The sequence below is a fragment of the Galendromus occidentalis genome, unplaced genomic scaffold (genome assembly GCF_000255335.2).
Source record: "Galendromus occidentalis unplaced genomic scaffold, Mocc_1.1 scf7180000077444, whole genome shotgun sequence".
NCBI lineage: Eukaryota > Metazoa > Arthropoda > Arachnida > Mesostigmata > Phytoseiidae > Galendromus > Galendromus occidentalis.
This window is the reverse complement of record NW_003805432.1, coordinates 1-18,719: the sequence shown is the minus strand read 5'-3', so window position 1 is coordinate 18,719 and position 18,719 is coordinate 1. Positions and strand designations below refer to the sequence as shown.

Here is an 18,719-nt window from a genome sequence, read left to right as displayed (position 1 = left end):
ATTCGGACAGCGAGGGCGACGAGGGAAGACCAGACGAGGAAATACAGGAGGAAACCATCAGGGACTGGCAAAGGTCCTGGGATGGGGCGGAGAAGGGAAGATGGACCCACGAAATCATCCCCGATGTCAAGGTGTGGAGAGATCGCCAACATGGCGAGCTCTCGTACTTCACGACGCAGATGATAACGGGACACGGGGACTTCGAAAGGTTCCTCCACCGCATCAAGAAAGCCGAAGACCCGGCTTGCAAGCTCTGTACGACTGGAGCAGAGGATGACGTTACGCACACGATTCTGGAATGCGAAGCCCTACGGGCCGAGCGCAGAGGGCTACGTGCGGGAACGATCTCCGAGCTGGTACGATCTATGCTCGAATCCGAGGAGAAATGGCAGCCCGTCAGTCGGAAAGTGGCGTGCATCATGCTGAAGAAGCGAAGCCTCCGCACAACGCTGCGGCAACCACCCCTCGCAGTGACCCCCCAAATCACTTAGCGCGGTACGGTACGTAGAAGAAAAAAAATCGAAAGTTGTACATAGCCGGACGGGCCGTACTGGTCCATGGGGAGGTGTGGCCCCATGGACCCCACGGGGGGGAGATGAGGCCCCTCTCGTGGGCGCTAACTGAACAAGAGCCTCAGGCGAAACGAGCCTCGGACGCAGACAAGACCAGGTAGCGGGGCTCCCACACACGCGGGTGGGGACGCTGTCAGCGTAACGGATGTTTCATGAAGAAGAGGGAAAGCAGGTTCGGGTGATCCCGAAGTAATACCTCTTGGTAGTTCCGGGATCACTTAGAACGGAGGGTGGAGTTTTAGAGGAAATCACCTCACCGTTCGGGGCCGTAAGGTCTCGTTCGTCCGAAAAAAGCCGGGCAGGGGTTTTTGACACGCGTTGTGCTGGCTGACCTGGCTTTAAGTCAGGTTTCGGATGAGCAACTGCAGACATGGGCAGATTAGAGGTCGGCGGGACCACGGTGCAGTCCGCAGTCGCTCGAGAGTCAACGTTATCAGGAATCAGCTTCCTTCGATCCGCCCGTCCACCACGAGTCGACCCGGGAGTGTCCACCGACTTTGACTTTACCACGGGTGTGGCAATCGAGGGCGTCCTTTGGGCAGCCGTTACCCTCCCGTCGTTTCGTCGCTCAGTGTGACGCTTACCCACGACGGGGCCAATCGGAGGAACGGAGGGTTTCACATGTTGACAGACACAGGTGGAATGGGAGAGAAGTGTGTTGAGAAGAATTGGGAGACCTCCAACCGGTACAGCAGCTGGATCGGTCTTCTGAAAGTCTGACCGCTGTTTGTCTTGATAACGCACGACCTGTGACGACTCGAAGAGCCCTCCCCGCCGCAAAGAGATTTGACCACGCACAGGGGCCAGAAGTGCCAGAAGGCTCGCGACGCGTCAGGAGACTGCAAGATGCATACGTCTCCGACTGCGAACAGGGCGGCTATCCTGTGGCTTGGTGTAATGCGCCGATCTCAGATACTGAAGGTATCCGCTGTGAAATTGTTTCCAGAATCCTCGAGGAACTGATTGCTGGTATTTCCAGCGCTTTGAAAAAACCAAAGCCTTGGCCGACTCCGCGGTCGAAATTACGCGTTTGGTTTCCGGCAATTCTTGCCTCGTGGGGTACCCGTACAGGAGGTCTGACGGTGACAGAGCTCGCGGTTCATGGAGGTCCGTCACGACTGCCGAGATGGGCCGATCGTTAACTATCTTCTCTATTTCAGTCAGGATCGTTTCTGGACCGCGAAATTTTAGACAGTGCACTCCCAAGATTTTCCTTAGCGGCCGCTTCACCGTCTGTACCATTCTCTCCCAGAAGCCACCTTGCCGAGGTGCCTTTTCTGTTGAGAATTGCCATAATATGCGCTTGCTCGTCAGCAGAGAACGCGTCTCCGGAGCCTTAGCGTGGTCGAACAGAGCGTTCAGCTCATTGTCCGCCTTCTTGAAAGTTTTCGCCTTATCCGATACGATACGGACAACTGTCGGATTTCTGGCTTTGAAGCGCCTCAAGGCGAGCAGGAACTCATACGTACTGAGATCCGGGACGAGCTCTAATCTGACTGCGCGCGTGACGGCGCAAACCAGCAGCAGTATATAGCTCTTCTGCTTTACCCCGAGATCATTCTCTATGTATATGGGTCCAGCATGGTCGACCCCCGTGACCGCAAACGGGGCGCAAGACTCAATTCGGAATCGGGGAAGCGGAGCCATAGACTCGCTCGCCCTCTGCGCCCGAAATCTGAGACACGTTTTACAGCCTGAGATCGCCGCCTTCACAGCTCTGCGCGCTCTGAGTACGAAGAATTTTTTTCCTAATTTCCTGCAGGGTTCCAGCCACTCCCTCGGTATGCATACAAGCTTCCGAGTGGAACCATTCAACGAGCAGGCGGGTGAGAAGGTCCTCACCAGGAAGAATTATTGGATATTTCTCATCGAAACTTAGCTCGGTCGATCTCTCCAGTCTTGATCGACATCTGAGAAACCCATCCTCCGCTACGAACGGATTTAGTTGGAACAGCTCGCTACTGTTTGTTATGCTTCGGCATCTTGACGCGATTCCCGTAGAAAAATGTGAGCCTTGGATGTTTTTCAACAAGTTATCCACCTGGAATTCCGTTGTATCGATCGTGTGATCGGTGGGTTTACTGCCTTGGGAAGATTTCGAGGCGAAGCGCCGCATGTAAGCCACGATGCGCACCGTTTTTCGCCACGAAGAGAATTGTTTTATAAACAACGGGGGCTCGTTGACAACCTCCGCCGCTGACAAAATTTCTTGTTTTTTCCCGATCAGAATTTCTCCAGAAGGGACGGAATCATTTAGCGAATGCGGTTCCGGTCTTACCGAGACCACGAGCCATCGCGGCCCCGCGAGCAAGAACCGTCTGAGTTCCGCGGAATCAAGCGGACAGCCGCGGCTGAGCAGGTCAGCGGGACTCTCTTCCGATCGGATGTAGCTCCACGAATTCGAGCTCGACAGATTCTGAAATTCTCTGATGCGGCTTCCGACGAACGGCTTCCAGCGATCGGCGCTATCTCTTATCCATCCTAACACTGAGGAGTTGTCCGAATGAAGAAAGACTTCGTCCACCTCCGATGCGAATAGTTTCCGGATGTTTTTCGCGAAGCGCGCCGCTAGAACTGCGGCAACAAGCTCCAGGCGCGGGATTGTCCATTTTCCCTTTAAAGGCGCCACTCTTGCCTTCGCCATCACGAAACTAACTGACGGCTTCCATCGCGACGTCGCGCTGGGAAACTCTCTGATTTACGCAATGCAGCCGTATGCTGCCAACGAGGCATCGGCGAACACATACAGTTCCCGCCTCGCCTCTGCTCTTGGGGTCACGAATCACGAATATTCCTTTATTCAGTTGGATCTCGCCGCCGAATTCTAGGTTGTTGGCTGCGTTCATGTAAGCTTCCCAGAGCTCCCCGTCAAGCGGGGTATCCCAATCAATTTTTTTCCCACAGGGTTTGAGTCAAAATCTTGAAATTTAAAGAGATTGATGCAAGTATCCCCAACGGATAGAAAATCTGGCTGAGTCCCTTTAGTAGCTGACATTTAGAGATCGGACCTTCAAGCAGAAACGAGGCGATTTTCCGAACATCAATGAGCAGGTACGCCGGAACCTGATTCCAGGACACTCCCAGAAACTTGCTGTTCGTGTCCGTGGCCGAAACGGAGCGCGACGGGCCTACGACGCTTGAGATGAACTCAGCCAGTGGTTGGCTAATTGTCGCCCATTTGTTAAGAGGGAAGTGACCATTACGGAAAACTTGCAGCATATCCCTCGTGGCCTGTTTGGCCTCGGCGATTGAGTTCATTCCCGCGCAGACGTCGTCCATGTAAAAGGAGTCGCGTATCTCACGCAACACGTTGGCCTTGTCTGGTAGCCTCTCGATCTCCTGATCGAGATGAAATCTGACACTTGCGCACTGCAGCCAAGGGCTGCAAATCAACCCGAAGTCGAGCACTGTGGCCCAGTACTCTCGGATTGGTGAGCGAGGGTCCTCCGATATACCCGTGGCCCAGTAGAAGCGTAAAAATCTCCGATGCTCCTCCTTTATCGCCAACGCCAACGCCGAAATTCGCCAACGCCGATAAAATATCCGGCAGGAGGTTGGGTCCTTTTTCCAGCACATCGTTGAGCGAAGCTCCGTCGCTGCTACGGGAATCGCCGTCCTTAACCTGCCTGACTCTGAGCTCTTGCGAGACTGCGAGAGCTTTTTTGGCAACGGCGAGGAGCGGTAGGTAATGAGCCTGCTCACCCGGCGCACGGGGCTCAGCCAACTCGGCGTAGCCCTCCGCGATATACTTCTTCATTTCATTATCTGCTGCTTTTAGCAGCTCTGGCTTCTTTCGAGCGTTCTTGAGAAACGCCACTAGGCGAGAAAAAGCCAGCCTCTGATTGTCCCCGAGTGTGGGTGAATTCGGCTTAAACGGTAACGCGACGCAGTACCTTCCGTTTTCATTTCTTGAAACCGTGTCTCTGAAGAATTTTTCCATTTCAGCAATTGATCTCTGCTCCTCGTCGGAAACCGAGCGCTCGATCCCCAGTATTTCTGTATCCCATAAGGACTCTAGATTTTCTGGAATGCCTTTTGGGCTGACCGGCTGAGTTAGGCTCTGAGTAGTGTTTGCTGCTGCTATGCATTGGATGACCCCGGCGGTTGTGTGAACCGAGTTGGTAAACTGGTTCGAACCACTCCTTCCCCGAAAGAACCATCCGGGAATCGTGGGTGACGCGAAAGCCGAGCCCACGATCTGGTTTCGCCCTGAGTATGCTTGGTGCAACCAGTCGTTAGCAATCAACAGCTCTATTTCCTCGGGAAAACCTTCTTCTCTAGAATCAGCAACTGGGGAGAAGCCCCCTATAGCCGTGACTTTCGGGATTATAGGCTTGATAACCTTGGGGATTGTGAGGCACGTGATCGATGCTTGCTTTTTGGAAAACCGACCCTTCAATTTTAGCCGACATAAATCAAGGAGCTTCGCGTCCGTCACCTTGCCTCCGATGCCGCGGATTTGGATCGGTTCCGAACTCAAAGTCGGGATATGCAGATCTTTTACTACTTCTCAGATACGAGAGATCTCATTGCTCCCGGGTCTAGCAGAACCCTTGCAATACGCTTTTTGGAGCGCAGCGCCCCATTTGGGCGCGACCGTTTAGGCGCGAGCCTATTGGGCGCAGAGCCGTTTAGGCGCGAGCCATTTGGGCGCAGAGCCGTTTAGGCGCGAGCCATTTGGGCGCAGAGCCGTTTAGGCGCGAGCCATTTGGGCGCAGAGCCGTTTAGGCGCGAGCCATTCCGGCGCAGAGCCGTTTAGGCGCGAGCCATTTGGGTGCAGAGCCGTTTAGGCGCGAGCCATTAGGGCGCAGAATTGTTTGCTCGCGGAAGTCTTGGTTGCCCGGTGAACGGCTTACGGTTTATCACCAATTCTCGTCCCAATCGCTCGGACTCCGACGATTCAGGGGAAGTCTGCGGTCCGCTGTTCGATGCCTGCATCCTGAAATTCCTAGCCAGCCCACGCAAGTAGTCCACCGTGGTCCTCTGACCGAATTCTCTCACAATTTTGAGAATTCGCTCATCGGCGGAGACGTACTTACTGCGCTTCGGTTCTGGATTGTGACCTGCGACGTATCTAGCATAAGTTACATCCCGACTCTGTTGGACTTTCCGGATACCGTCTATGAACTTCCAAAGACTAGGATGATCCACCCCAAACTCGCCCTGCAAACGTCTATGGGCTGCTTCGGCGAAATTGTTCGTCCGAGCTTCACCGTCCACTGTTCGTTGGTAGACGGACCACATTGCGATGGGGAAGCGAGCAGGGGCGCGGACGATTTCTGCGCCGGGAGCTAATCTCAAACGGCCGATGTAGTTATCTTCGAAATAGTTCAACACGGGCATCAGTTCTTCTGGCAATTCTGGCGCTAGTTCGCTCATCGCGGTATTGATGTGTGCCGGCGGAACAAAAGCGAGAGCTGGGATCATCCGAGCCGACAACGAGAAATCCGGATCTCGGTTGTACCGTTGAATGAGACCAATATCTCTGAGCTTCGCTCTCATGTTTTTGACTAGATGAAAGAGGCACCCGTTGATTTCAGCATTCGGGAAGACACTCCGGAACCCGTTGATGAGGGCCTGTTCGAAATCGACCGAGATTTGGATCGGATTGAACTGAGGCCACTCTTGATGCAGGAGTTCGACCATTCTGGTGTACGTAGCCTGGCTCTTGTTTGGAAGGAGAGCGTAGCACACAGGAACGACGAATCCCGAGCGCTCTGACAGGACTGCGAACACCTGCTGGAAGAGCTCGGGAGCTGAATGTACCGTCGACGTAGATTTTGTCGACCAGTCCGATCCAGCTAGCAACCGACTCGCGGCCGAATATCAGGATTCTTCTCCGAGACCAGAATCCCCGATCAGGAAACGCTCTGACGTTCCTGGTACGGGCTCGTAGACTGCATAATTCTTTGGAATGATTATGAGACTTCGATGGGTGGGCAGCGCGGGGGCGCTCGCACAGGCCTTGCGAACACGATTGATGACTTTAGCTAAAACGCGATTCGAAGGGAACTCCATCTGAACAGCCAGAGGCGCTCCACTTTGAACGCTGTTGATGACCTGTTCAGGCGTCTCTTGCGTTTCTTCCGCACGACGCTTCATCGCCGTCCTCCTGTCTGCGATTTCCACTCCTGCCGCATCCGAAGGATCTTTATGAGATCCTGATACCTTAACGACTTCACCGTTTGCGATGAGCCTGTGCAGACGGACCTTACACGATTTCTTGAACTGACACCTCCAGAATTCCATCGTAAGATCTGAACTGGATCGGTCGAACACATACATGAAACCATCATGACACAATTTGTCTCGGCCTCGATTCGATTTGACTAGAGTTGGGACCGGAGACATTTTCGACAGGATTCTTTCCCCGGACAAGAGAAGAAGCTTCCTAAACTCAGGATCCAGATGTGATTTCACGGCACATAAAAAGTAATAGATGAAAGTTTCGAGCAAGGAATTTCCGATGGTTTTTATTGCGTTCGATTCAATCTACGAGGGAAATATCCGAATCGTTCCGGACCTGGTTTGTAGATGTACGATATGAACGAACTCTAGAACGTGGCTTAAGGAAGTCTCTCCAGAGGGAGCAGTCTCAGGAGAATTAGACACTGCGGGCGAAGAGCCACAGTGTTCCCCGGCAAAGTCAAAAAGGCTCTTCGAGCACGAAATTCTGCGCCCAAACGGCTCGCGCCCAGACGGCTCGCGCCCAAACGGCCCTGCGCCCAAACAGCCCGCGCCTAAAGAGCCGCACCCAGACGATCGCGCCTAAACGGCTGCGCCCAAATGGGGTGCACCGTTTTTGGAGCCGTGAATTACCCATACGTATCCCGTCTGGATGAGAGCTCCCGCGGGCCGTGGCAGGGACTGAAACGGGCAACTAGCCGCCGCGCCGCCACCTGAGGAGAGCCTGCATTGGCGCTCGGCGAATTTCTAGCGCAAACCAAATCAGAATGTCTGCCCCCACACTTTCGGCAATTACTGAGCTTGGCCCTGCATTTCTTAGCTATATGGTTTCTTCTGAGGCAGCGAAAGCATGCGTTCTGCTCCTCGCAGCGTCTTCTTCGCTCCTCTTCCGACATCGCCTTAGTGCATTTAAGACCGCTGTGGGCATCGCCAGAGAATACGCACGAGTGACCGGGTTGCGAGACCGTGCTGGCAAAAGAGAATCGAGCAGTCTGCTCCTGAAAACCGCCCTGCCTTTTTCCCCCACTGTGCTTCGCGCCTTCGTCCCTCCTAGAATGGCCGGGGTTAGCCTGATGGGCTTGATTGGATTGCTGGGCATGATTCCTATTGAAAGCCGCTTGGCGATCGCCAGCCTGCAGGATCCTTTCCTCCTCCTCTAGAGCCTTCAATAAGACTTCCAGTTCGCTTGAAGAGCGATCGACCTGCATTCTTGGATTCCTATTGAATTCGTTCCTGAAAGGGCTGGGGACGCAACCCAAGATCATGAGTACGAACGAATCTGACAGAGATTCGAAGCTGCTTCCCAAGCTGACCAGGGACCTAACGCTAAGAGTGAAGCGGCGCTGCTGTCGCCGGGTCATCCTGTAAAAAGGGCTGCTCGAGTTCAGAATAAAATCCTATCCATCATCACCGGTCTTCGTTGTTCCGCTACAATTTGGTGGCAGCGGCATGGAAGGCGACGGAGATGCTAGTAACTCGACAATGCCCACCGTCGTCCCGACTGCGGTCACTGTGGGAAGTCTAGCCTCATCCCCGTAAGTGACTTGCCACAACTCGACCCTGAGAACCCTAAGGAATGGATCAAGCGATTGGAGATGGATGTCATGGTCAACGGCTGGAGTGAACAGAAGGTCCTACGCTTAGCATACCGCTGCATGGACGACGACTCCAAGCGTTGGTTCACTACGGAAGTCGGGTGAGTTGCACGAGTTCCCGATTTCGTCGAGGAAGTCTGCCATAATGAGGGGAATCTTCACTTCTTTCATCAAAGAATCTTTCTTCCTTATGAAGGTTGTGAATGTTTCATCTTGGAAACGCTTCCGGCGGTGGAATTCTGCCGGGGAGTTCCGTTTTCCTTTGGGGAAGCGGACGAAGAACTGAATTTCAAAGTTCGACCACTTCGCCTGTGGTCCGACTTCTGCAGTGAGCCAACGCTTGGAGTCGTCGTCCATGCAGCGGTATGCTAAGCGTAGGACCTTCTGTTCACTCCAGCCGTTGACCATGGCATCCATCTCCAATCGCTTGATCCATTTCTTAGGGTTCTCAGGTTCGAGTAATGGCAAGTCACTTACGGGGATGAGGTTCTCTAGCAAGGTAGCTAGACTTTCCACAGTGACCACAGTCGGGACGACGGTGGGCACTGTCGAGTTACTAGCATCTCCGTCGCCGCTGCCACCAGATTGTAGCGGAACGACGAAGACCGGTGATAATGGATAGGATTTTATTCTGAACTCGAGAAGGGGAGGGGAGTTTCTTCAGCTCGTTCTCCCACCTCTCGCAGATGTATATTTCTCCTCGGTTTCATTGTCGCTCGTGGGATCCGATTTTTTGAGCTCGCTCTCGACCCGTTTATCCAGTTGAGCTTCGAGATCAGCAGCTTCGATGTCGATGCTATCCGCACCCATGGAAGAGTCCCACCTACAGGGAAGATCCTTGGAGAGTTCAGTCTTCACGACGATGACGTGCTTCCGTTTCTGACAATAGTAGACCTGCTGCATCGACACTGTGCTCCTCAGGAAACTGTCAGAAATCAGGAATATGACGAGCGTTGTTTGAGCTGCTTTCTTCGAAAAATGGTTACTTTGAGCGACTCTGTGGCGCGCCGACTCGCCGGATCCAACTCTGGAGGCGGGCGTGTGTTGTCCATCACTAGGACGCTCTGGAATCCAGTTCAGATTCCGACTCGTAGGTGAGAACGCCGTGTGGGCGTGCGGTGGATAGCCAAAAGGACTGATGAGTCCCGATTTCTGTATTCCTTTGTCCATTTTCGTCGTCGACCAGACCGAATAGCCCTTCGATTTGAGATGTTGCATGACCTGATCTGCTCTCAGCTTCTCCTTAGGATAAGCAGAGATGAGGATATCGATTTTCTCGTTGACCTTGGGGCTCTGGTTTGTTTCGCTCACCTCCTGGACGCCTAGCGGAAAGGAAGCGACCTCCTCGACAGGCGTCTGCAGCAGGACCGGATTCCGAGGCCTTGGGCGAGAGCTACTGTCTTTTGACAGATTTGCGCGCGGTATTCTTTCGCTCTTTGTCACATTCAGCTTTGAAAATCCTCGAAATGTCGTCAGCAACGCGTTTCACGTGCTTGGCGTCCCATTTTTTCGTGGGCGTCAGAGGAAGACTAGTGTTATGCGAATCCCCGGAATATCCCTCATCGTCGTGGTGATCTCTCGTCCTTTATACGCGTGGATGTACTGAATCGTAGCTAATTCGATAGCGAGACAGTCTGGAGGCCAGCTATCAACGAACGAAACCGGAAGTATCTTCTTTTCCAGCTTGTCGGCCATCGTCACCTCACGGTTTGTCCATTTCGTGATACCATAGAGCGGAGAGACCAATGGCACAGAAAATTTGCCCAGTCGTCAGCGCAGTTGATTTCATGCACGTCGAGGAATACTCGGAGATTTTCCTTGGTCAGTTCTTCCTTCAGCTGCAGTGCGTGCTCTTCGGTCTCTTTTCGGGCATAATTGATCAAGATCTCCCATTTCAGGTGCTCGTTGGGTTCGTGTATGCTGACACTCTTATTCGATCTTCTCGGCGTGTCCTTATCTTCGGGTTGCCGCAGCGGCACCTTGGCGAAAGACGGCAGTTTCACGGGCTTAATTTTCTCTCTATCCGAGAGATCGACCTGATCCAGTGCACAGAATCTTTTTGTCGTTTGGATTGTGATAGTGTAGTTGTGAACTATGTCGAGCACGGTGAAGAACACCTCTTGTTTTGAGACGATCGGGAAGCCATAGGAGTCGAGGAAATTAAATGAGTTGTTCGAAGAGGGAACGTCGTCGAAGCCCTGCTGGTCTCGGCAAGAGCCAGGGATGACACGAAGTGAATGAACTTGCCGGTTCTGAAGAGTTCCTTCGATTTGCACAGGCCGTGCACGCGTTGGATGAGGGCTGTCTTAGCCCATCTCGAGTCGCCAAAGTTGTCCTTGATAGTCTCCTTCATCAGCGGGCATGCTTCCGGACCAATCGTCAAATGTGCGACGGCGTTGTGGGCCTGTCCGATGAGTGAGTTCTTCAAGATGCGACACTTTTCGGTGACTTCCAGTGATGTTTTGACAACGTAGAAGTCGAAGAGCCTCTCCCATTCGACGTAGCGGACTGGATCCCCATTGAATTTCGGGATTTTCTTGCTCGGGTCGGATGGGAAATATACTGGAGCTCTCGGTGCTTCTTCTGGTTGCTGCTCCTCGGCATACACCTCGGTTTGCTGGCTGTCGAGCGTCTGCTGAGTTTGCTCGTCGTGCCAGTGGAAGGAATCTTGACCATTCTCTTGAGCTGTTTCTGGCTGTTTCGTGTCCTGGAGCTCCTCTGACGTCTAAAGAGCGGCCAAGTCTGCTGCGGGAGTCGGAGTTGACTGCGCGCCATGGACTGCTTCCAGTGGGTCAATTGCGGCTAAGAGGTTATCCACTGCGGTACTGGCTGCCTCTTCATATTCAGCATGCTTTTGAAATTCTTTGGATACTAAGGCCTCGTCCGATGTAAACTCCGGCGGAGTGCCCAGCGTATCGAAGAGTTCGCTGAGCTCTCGGACTTTGTCTCGGATGGCGTCGACTTGCCGATACATCGCCTCCAGGTGCTCAACAGTATCGAGATCAGAGTGCGATAACTGCGCGGCTTCATTGACGTGAGCTGACCTCTGTGGAGCTTGATTTTTTCTCTCGTCCAGAGCAACGGGAACGGTGGTGACTGGGGCGAAGTCTGAGGGAGCTCGGTATGTGTTCATTCTTGAGTCTTGCGGTCCATCTTCGATGTGCTTGCGCCAGCTTGGTTGTGCGACATAGTTCCGGGACTGTAGGTTTCGATGAGGTCGAGCGAGTTGAGCGCGGTGGCTCACGAGAGGAACGATACGGTGACTCACGTCCTGTGGAGATCCACGCTGGGATCGGACAACTCAAGTCGAGGGCTCGTCCGGAATGATGACGGTGCGATTCGCGCCGGGTACGACAAGCTTGAGCTCGAGGACTCAAAACAGACGACGATCCACAAGGGGGTCAGATTTCTGAGCGCGAGGGCTCACGTCTGTCAAATATGTCGAAAATCCCATCGCGAGTTGCCAGGTTGAGTACGAGGACTCGAGACAGACGTGGATCCAGACCCGGATCCAAGAGCTGAGCTCGAGGGCTCACGTCTGCTGGTATGCTGGACGGTTCACGGTGGGACCAACAAACGAGTACAGGGATTCACGATGATGCAGATCCACGCTGGGAACCGCTGATTTGAGTACGAGGACTCAAGCCAGACGGTGATCTGATGATGCTGGTGCACGCTTAGGCCTAACCTAAAGCACGTGGTCACGCTGCCGATGAGTGCACGTAGAGTTGCGTGCTGCACGAACCGGGTTGAGTAAAAACGCTCGCAGGCGTTTCACAGGGGCAGCCGATCCGATGTTGAAGCTGTATCGCCGCTGGGTTGCTGATTTTTCCCACGAGGGAAAAGAGCACGCCGGCACGAAGCTGCTCCCGATGACTCGCTGGATGGCAAGTGTAGCCAGGAAAACCGACAAAAACGTGGGTTTTCGAGTACACCAATGTTACAAACCGCTGGGGTTTGCGTGGGTTGACAACACTTAAGACAACTACTCCGCTGGAGATCGCTCTCCCGGAATACCGTATCTCGCAGGGGCTTCCGGACGTGCTGGTCTGCTGAAGGCAACTTCGTGTGTGTCTCCGCGCACGTCAGTCTCCGTTGGAGAGCCGCCGTCGGGGAGAGGGGGAAAGCCCTGCGAGGGCGACGGAGACCGGAGAGACTCTCATTTATTAGTCCGATGTGGACGCTACCTATGTTCTCAAGATTCGTGACAGACAACAGAGCTCTGAAACGGTCAAACGTGTCTTGAAAGTAGTGAGTGTGAACACGAGTGCTCCACACAGTGACCACCATGGCAACACACTTCTACTACCGTGTTTCTCCGAATATAAGACCATGTCTTATATTTCTCGAGCCGGTGGAAAAGGCACTAGGGCTTACTTTAGGGTATTTTGTTTTTCATCGGTCCTGAACTACCCGGATTCGTAGTTGATCCGGTAATACTTTAAGCAAAAACAATGGATTTTGTGACATTCAACTATTTCCAGTGTATCACTCTCCGGGATATCTGTGAAAAAGCTTGTGTCCTGAAGATCTTCTGTTAGCTTTCGCGTCTCTGCCTCACTCAGAATCCTCGCGCCCAGCCTCTCATGCTTTGCGATCAGACTGTCTGCGAAAGAACTATTTCTGTCCAAGTATCCTGCGCGTAGAGCGTTGCGAACACATTCATCTGAAATTTTCGCCCACGAATTTTTGACCCAAGTGACTACTTCGGACAAGCTTGGCTTCACAAAATTTCCTCGCTTGTTCCGGGTCATTCGGTGCTCTATGTACTCTCTGCATTCAATTCTGATGTAATCTTCGAAGGGTTCGTTTATGGCGAGATCAAGAGTTTGGAGGTAGCCGGTCATCCCGGCTGGTATCATGATCTGATCCACAGCCCTTTTGGCGAGAAAAGCCTTCATCTCCTTGGCGCGGTGCGTACTCGCAGAATCCCACACTAGCAGGGCCCTCTTGCCGTTGCGTGAAACTTGCGGCAGCATGAGGTCTGTCCATTTCTGGATCACTTGTTGCGTGCACCATGCCTTCTCGGTTTCCAGAACGTGGATACCATCCATCGTTTTCAGGTCTCCTCTCTTCCCTTCGGGGATGATTAAAGGAGTCGCCTCCGTACCATCGAGGCGAATCGCCAATACGCAAGTCACTCTCGCGCTCTCGTAACCGGTAGACGGTACATAAATTGATGAAGCCCCTCTTTTTTCGATAGTGGATTATGGCCCCGGTCCCAGGAAGACAGCCGTTTCATCCATAGCGATGACATTCCAAGCTTCGTATCGAGACGAGTCGATCTTATCGATGAACGATTTGAAGGCCAAAGCACGTTCAATCACCTGATCGTCTTCGAGCTTGAATAGCGTCGTTGACCGTCTCAAAGATAGTTCCTTCCTCTTCATGAATGCCGCCAGCCAATGACTCGAAGCTTTAACGTCTTCTGTGGAGATATCGAATCGTGGCGCTGAGGCTAGAGCGAAGGCTTGGACTTCAGCTCTGTTCACTACAAGACTAAGGGCTCTCCGGTCAAGAATCCAGTCGTAGATCGCGTCTTCGAGCTCGAGGTAATACGGTTGACGGCCCGTTCCACATTTACGTCTATCTGCACTGCCATCATGCGTCAGCCGTACGAGATCGTGGTAACCCGCGCGCCACTTACGGACCATACGCAAGTCCAGCTTCATCTCCTCGCAAAACTTCTTCAGATTTCCACCACGAGATTGCTCGACAATCGCTCTCTTAAACGCGACCGAATAGCCCTTCCTTTTTGAAGACATTCCTCCGAAAACTGGTATGTTCCGAAGACTCCGAGTTTGACAACTTCCGTTACCACTCTGAGCTGGCCACGCCGAGCGAACACAATGGGGCGGCAGAACAAAACATTGCTGCGACGTGTCGACCGGACGTGCTTCAAGACTTATTCCGATCCTTGGGTAGGGCTTATTTTCGGGGTAGGTCTTATATTATCGCCAGGACAGAAAATCGAGGTAGGGCCTATTTTCGGAGGAGGTCTTATATTCGGAGATATAATTCCCGGGTGTTCCCTTCAACATCTTCCCGGGTGTCTACTACAGACCAGAAAAACTCCAGAACTACCCCAGATTAACCGATCATCTTGATGATCGGTTACCTTGTTTCTGCAACTCTTCGGAGTGCTATTACATGAGCCAGATGCACCATCACCAGGTGCTCTACTACTATCAGTTCGGCGGCCCTAAATGGGACGTCATTACTGAAACAAGCCTTTCGCGACCAACAAGTTGTTACACACTCAAATATACCGCGTTCCCGCGGAAGTCAAAGCGCCACCTACAATAACAATTAGCTCTGAATTCGACAACGCTGTTTGACGTCGATCTGATACAGTACTAGAGATTTTTTGGCTGCTATGGCCAGGAGGTTTCGCTGGTGTCCGATGAAACATACTGAGTCGTCAGTCTAGTATGCGCCCAGAAATCCTTGTGGCTAGAATGATTGAATTCACCAGAGCAGAACGTCCCTGGGTATTTTCTCAACCCTTACGCACGCTTCATTGTCAGTGTTCTTCTGTAAACCTCAGTATCTGGACAAATAGCTAACCCTGAGCATTCACAATGTAACCCTTTTCACTGGATCACTATATAAGGATGGAGTAAAGAATCCCCGTCTGGGGGAACGTTCGCCAGTTACCCAGTGTGTTCGCTAGCCGAGGTATCGTTAAGTGGACATGAAATTCTTCACGTTATCAGCACGATAGTGCTCTGTGTTCCTAGTGAAAATTCTCTAAGTGCAAGAGTAAATCAAGAATGCCCACCTCTCGAGACTACAGAGCCCCTCACGGCTACGTAGATGTAGGCGAAGAAGAAGAAGCAAATCAACCGAGGCAACAAGTCTCGACCAATGAGCCGATCGTGTGCGGCCCACGACCGCGTGTTGCAAGCAGTATCATCCTGGCTCCAGATGGGAAGAATTTCATCCCATGGAAAACCATCCTGCCCTCAGTCCTGGACGGAGAGCCCTTTGCATGGGATGTCGTCTGCGGACGATTGAACATGCCTGACTCCGCCACTGCCGCGAGTCCCGAAGGCAAAAAGCAGAGGCAGAACTTCCTGATTGGGAACAGAGCAGCGAGGTACATCCTCATCAACTCTATCCACCCTGATCTGGCGGTCACCCTCTTCTTGGACAACGCTGAGGATGTTGACGCCCAAGAGATCAGGCGCCGCATCAAGATTCGTTTCCAACATGCTGACGGTACCAGAAAGAGTCTGTCTATGGCCAAGTTCCTGAGGTTCCGCTATCAACCAGGAGCGTCAGTTCAACAAAATCTCCTTGCATTCAAAAAGATTGTCTATGAGATGAACGAGGCCGGTTTCCAGCTGGAAGGCGACTTAACAGTCTCCCGCCTCCTCGAAGCGCTTCCGTCATCCTGGGAGCCATTCCGCCAAGCATGGAGTGCCCGCAAAGAAGAGGACAAGCATCTTGACACTTTAACCGAGCTCATAGATGCTGAAGCTCTGCGCCAAGGCATGAACAACGCAGGTGAGGCGACAGCTATGTTTATTCGCGTAAACTTCCCTGGAGCTCGTCGCTTCCCTCACCGAAACTTCAGAGGACGCTTCCAACAGCACCAGCGTCAAGTCACATCCAATCTCAGTGCTCCTCCCCACGACGAAATGACAACAATCGTCGGAACAACAACCATTCCAACAACCGTCGTGGCCGCCCGAACCATCAACGACGATTCCCGCCTCAAGCGAACATCGTGGAAGCCTTGAACGTCAAACTTCTACCTTCCGTCGACGATTCTACAGGTGAGCATTTCGTCATAGACTCCGGATCTACCCACCACATGACCTACAGCTGACGCCGACGATGGCTTGTGGACTATCAACCGTTCCAAACTCCAACTCAAGTCAAGCTCGGAGGCTCTCGAGTTCTAAGTGCACAAGGCTCGGGAACGGCACAGATTACGGTTCCAACCAATAGTCGCACTGATATCATCCAACTCAACGATGTTCTGTTCGTGCCGAATATCCGCCGTAATCTCATCTCCGTGTCGAATATCAAAGATGATGGTTTCGAGATCAGAGTCACCAAGGATGACATCAAACTCATCAAAGGTGAAACAAAACTTTTCGCTGTTCGACAAAATGGTTCGTACGTCTTCTACGACACGGAACCACTGGAAGCAAATCTGGCTGGAACAAGGAAAAGAGTGAGCCTACTGGAAGCTCACAAAGCCTTCGCTCACGTCAACGTTGATTTGGTACAGAAAATGCTGCAGCGCGAAGGTGAGCTAGCAACAGAGCGAAGCCAGAAGATGCCGGAGCATCCAGGCCCGGGTTCATCCACGCTGATACTTGTGCTGTGCCAAAAGCTTCGTTCGGTGGTGCCCTGTATTCTCTGACGCTGTCCGATGATTTCAGTAGATACAGGAAAATTTACTTTCTCCAAACAAAGGATCAGGTAGCACATTGCATTGAATCGCTCACCGCTCGGTTTCACACTCATGTCAGATAGGCCATCAGATATACCACTTTCATTCAGACGAAGGTACCGAGTTCAAGAATCGTAGATTAACCAATCATCTCACTAGTATAGGAGCGGAGATCAGCAATTCTCCGCCCTATACTGCCCAGCTCAACGGGGTAGGCGAAAGATTAAATCGATCTCTTACGAATCTGATTAGAGCCATGCTGATTAAGAGTGGATTACCAAAAGGTCTGTGGGCTGAAGGCGTAAATTTTGCTGCCCATATTCTGAACTGTTTGAAAACCCAGAAAGATACTGACAAAACTCCTTTCGAACTGATTCATGGTAAACCCCTTTCCTCAAGGAGATCTTACCATTCGGAACTCATTGCTTCTATTATAATAGAAATCCTGCTAGGGAGAAATTAGATGACAGACGCTTTCCGGGCAGAGTCTGCGGTATCGAACCAGATCGATTTCGCATCTGGATTCCCGATACGCGTCAAGTAATCATAACCAAGGATGTTAAGATCAAGAAATCTCCCCCTCTCGAGCATGATCGAGAACATTCAAACGAAGGCACCCCCGGCGAAGGCACAGCTGAAGATGATGAAGAAACTCCGCCCGGCGACGCCGAAACGGCCGCTGAAGGATCGGAGAATGTATTGACGGGAGACGCTCAGCGAGAACCAGCGGACACCTCTCCGGAGAGATGTCGGTCGCCGGCTCGTCTCAAAGCGCGCGTAGGAATGATTCATCGACAGTAATGGAAGGACGTCGATTGAGAGACCGCTCTAAGTTGAAACCGCCTGACAGGTACCAGGCTGGTATGGCGGAAGTGTCGACAAGTACGGGAAGCGATATATGCACTAGTGTAAAAAGACCGGCGGACGCGCCGACACGTGTGAATGATGTGCACAGCTCGCCTTACGGGGAAAAAGGCCATGGCCGAGGAAATGGCCTCGATGAAGCACCACAACGTTTGGGAGCTAACGCACCTGCCAAAAGGCAGACACACCATTGGTAACATGGGGATTTTACAGGAAAAGGAGAACGAGGCTGGAGAGGTAATTCGTCGAAAGGCTCGCTGGGTAATCAAGGGCTGTTCTCAAGTCTTCGGCCGAGACTATTCTGAACTCTATTCGCCCGTTGCCCGATTCGATACGATACGCCTTGTTCTGGCTATCTCAGCCATCAAGGCGACGCACCTCCACCAGTTCGATGTACATATCAACTGCCTTTCTCCATTCAGATTCGGAAGAGGAAATTTACAGGCTTGTATTAGGGACCTGCATAAGTTTTTAGCCCTCTCTGTCGATCCGCGATATCTCGGCTCCTGGAGGCCGTAGAAACTTCCCAATACATGCGCTTTGCGCGCAAAGAGGCCAGCTTTCACACAGACTTGTCAAAATTGTGATTGGACGAGCTGTTCTCGCGGAATCGCCAAAATACTGAAATTCACGAAATCGGCAAAATTGACTTCCTGAGGTAATTTTTTCAAAAAGTCCGTAATCCCCTGAATTGACATGCTCATTCGAAAGCTCGTTGACAATGCAGTCGATTCATTTTTTTACGTAAGGATTTTACGCCCATTGGAAGATCTCGCAATCGAGATCCGAAGGTTGAGATCGAATCATAGCGTCTCGCCGCTCCCGGCTTTTCCTGGTCGCATGACGACATGCGCATCGTTCTCCTCGTGGGAAACGCAGAAAATATAGACCCCAAGATCGATTTTTCTCCGCTCGATTCCATCTCTAATTCCGTCTGGAAGTCCCCACTTCGTGCACGGCGTCTAACGTCAGCAGCGACCGAGGAGCGATGGGAACGCAACCCAGCGTGCCACTGGAAGCGTCACTCCGAACAGGGAAAAAGGAAGAAATCAAAAAAGGAGCCAGTCCGAAGAGTCTCGAGCTTTTTGAATTCTT

The 18,719-nt window shown here is 52.3% G+C and overlaps 2 protein-coding genes and 1 pseudogene across 2 annotated transcripts; all 3 read right to left on the bottom strand.

The window, feature by feature from the left end:
* Positions 1-8,909: 8,909 nt before the first annotated feature.
* Positions 8,910-11,486, bottom strand: LOC108864275 (uncharacterized; annotated as a pseudogene).
* A 1,276-nt stretch (positions 11,487-12,762) lies between these two features.
* On the bottom strand, positions 12,763-13,407 carry LOC108864274 (uncharacterized). Its single transcript, XM_018639560.1, has one exon. It carries the CDS (start codon positions 13,405-13,407, stop codon positions 12,763-12,765), a length of 645 nt encoding a protein of 214 aa, XP_018495076.1.
* A 153-nt stretch (positions 13,408-13,560) lies between these two features.
* Positions 13,561-14,118, bottom strand: LOC108864273 (uncharacterized). Its single transcript, XM_018639559.1, has one exon. The coding sequence runs from the start codon at positions 14,116-14,118 to the stop codon at positions 13,561-13,563; it is 558 nt and encodes a 185-aa protein (XP_018495075.1).
* Between the last annotated feature and the right edge of the window lie 4,601 nt (positions 14,119-18,719).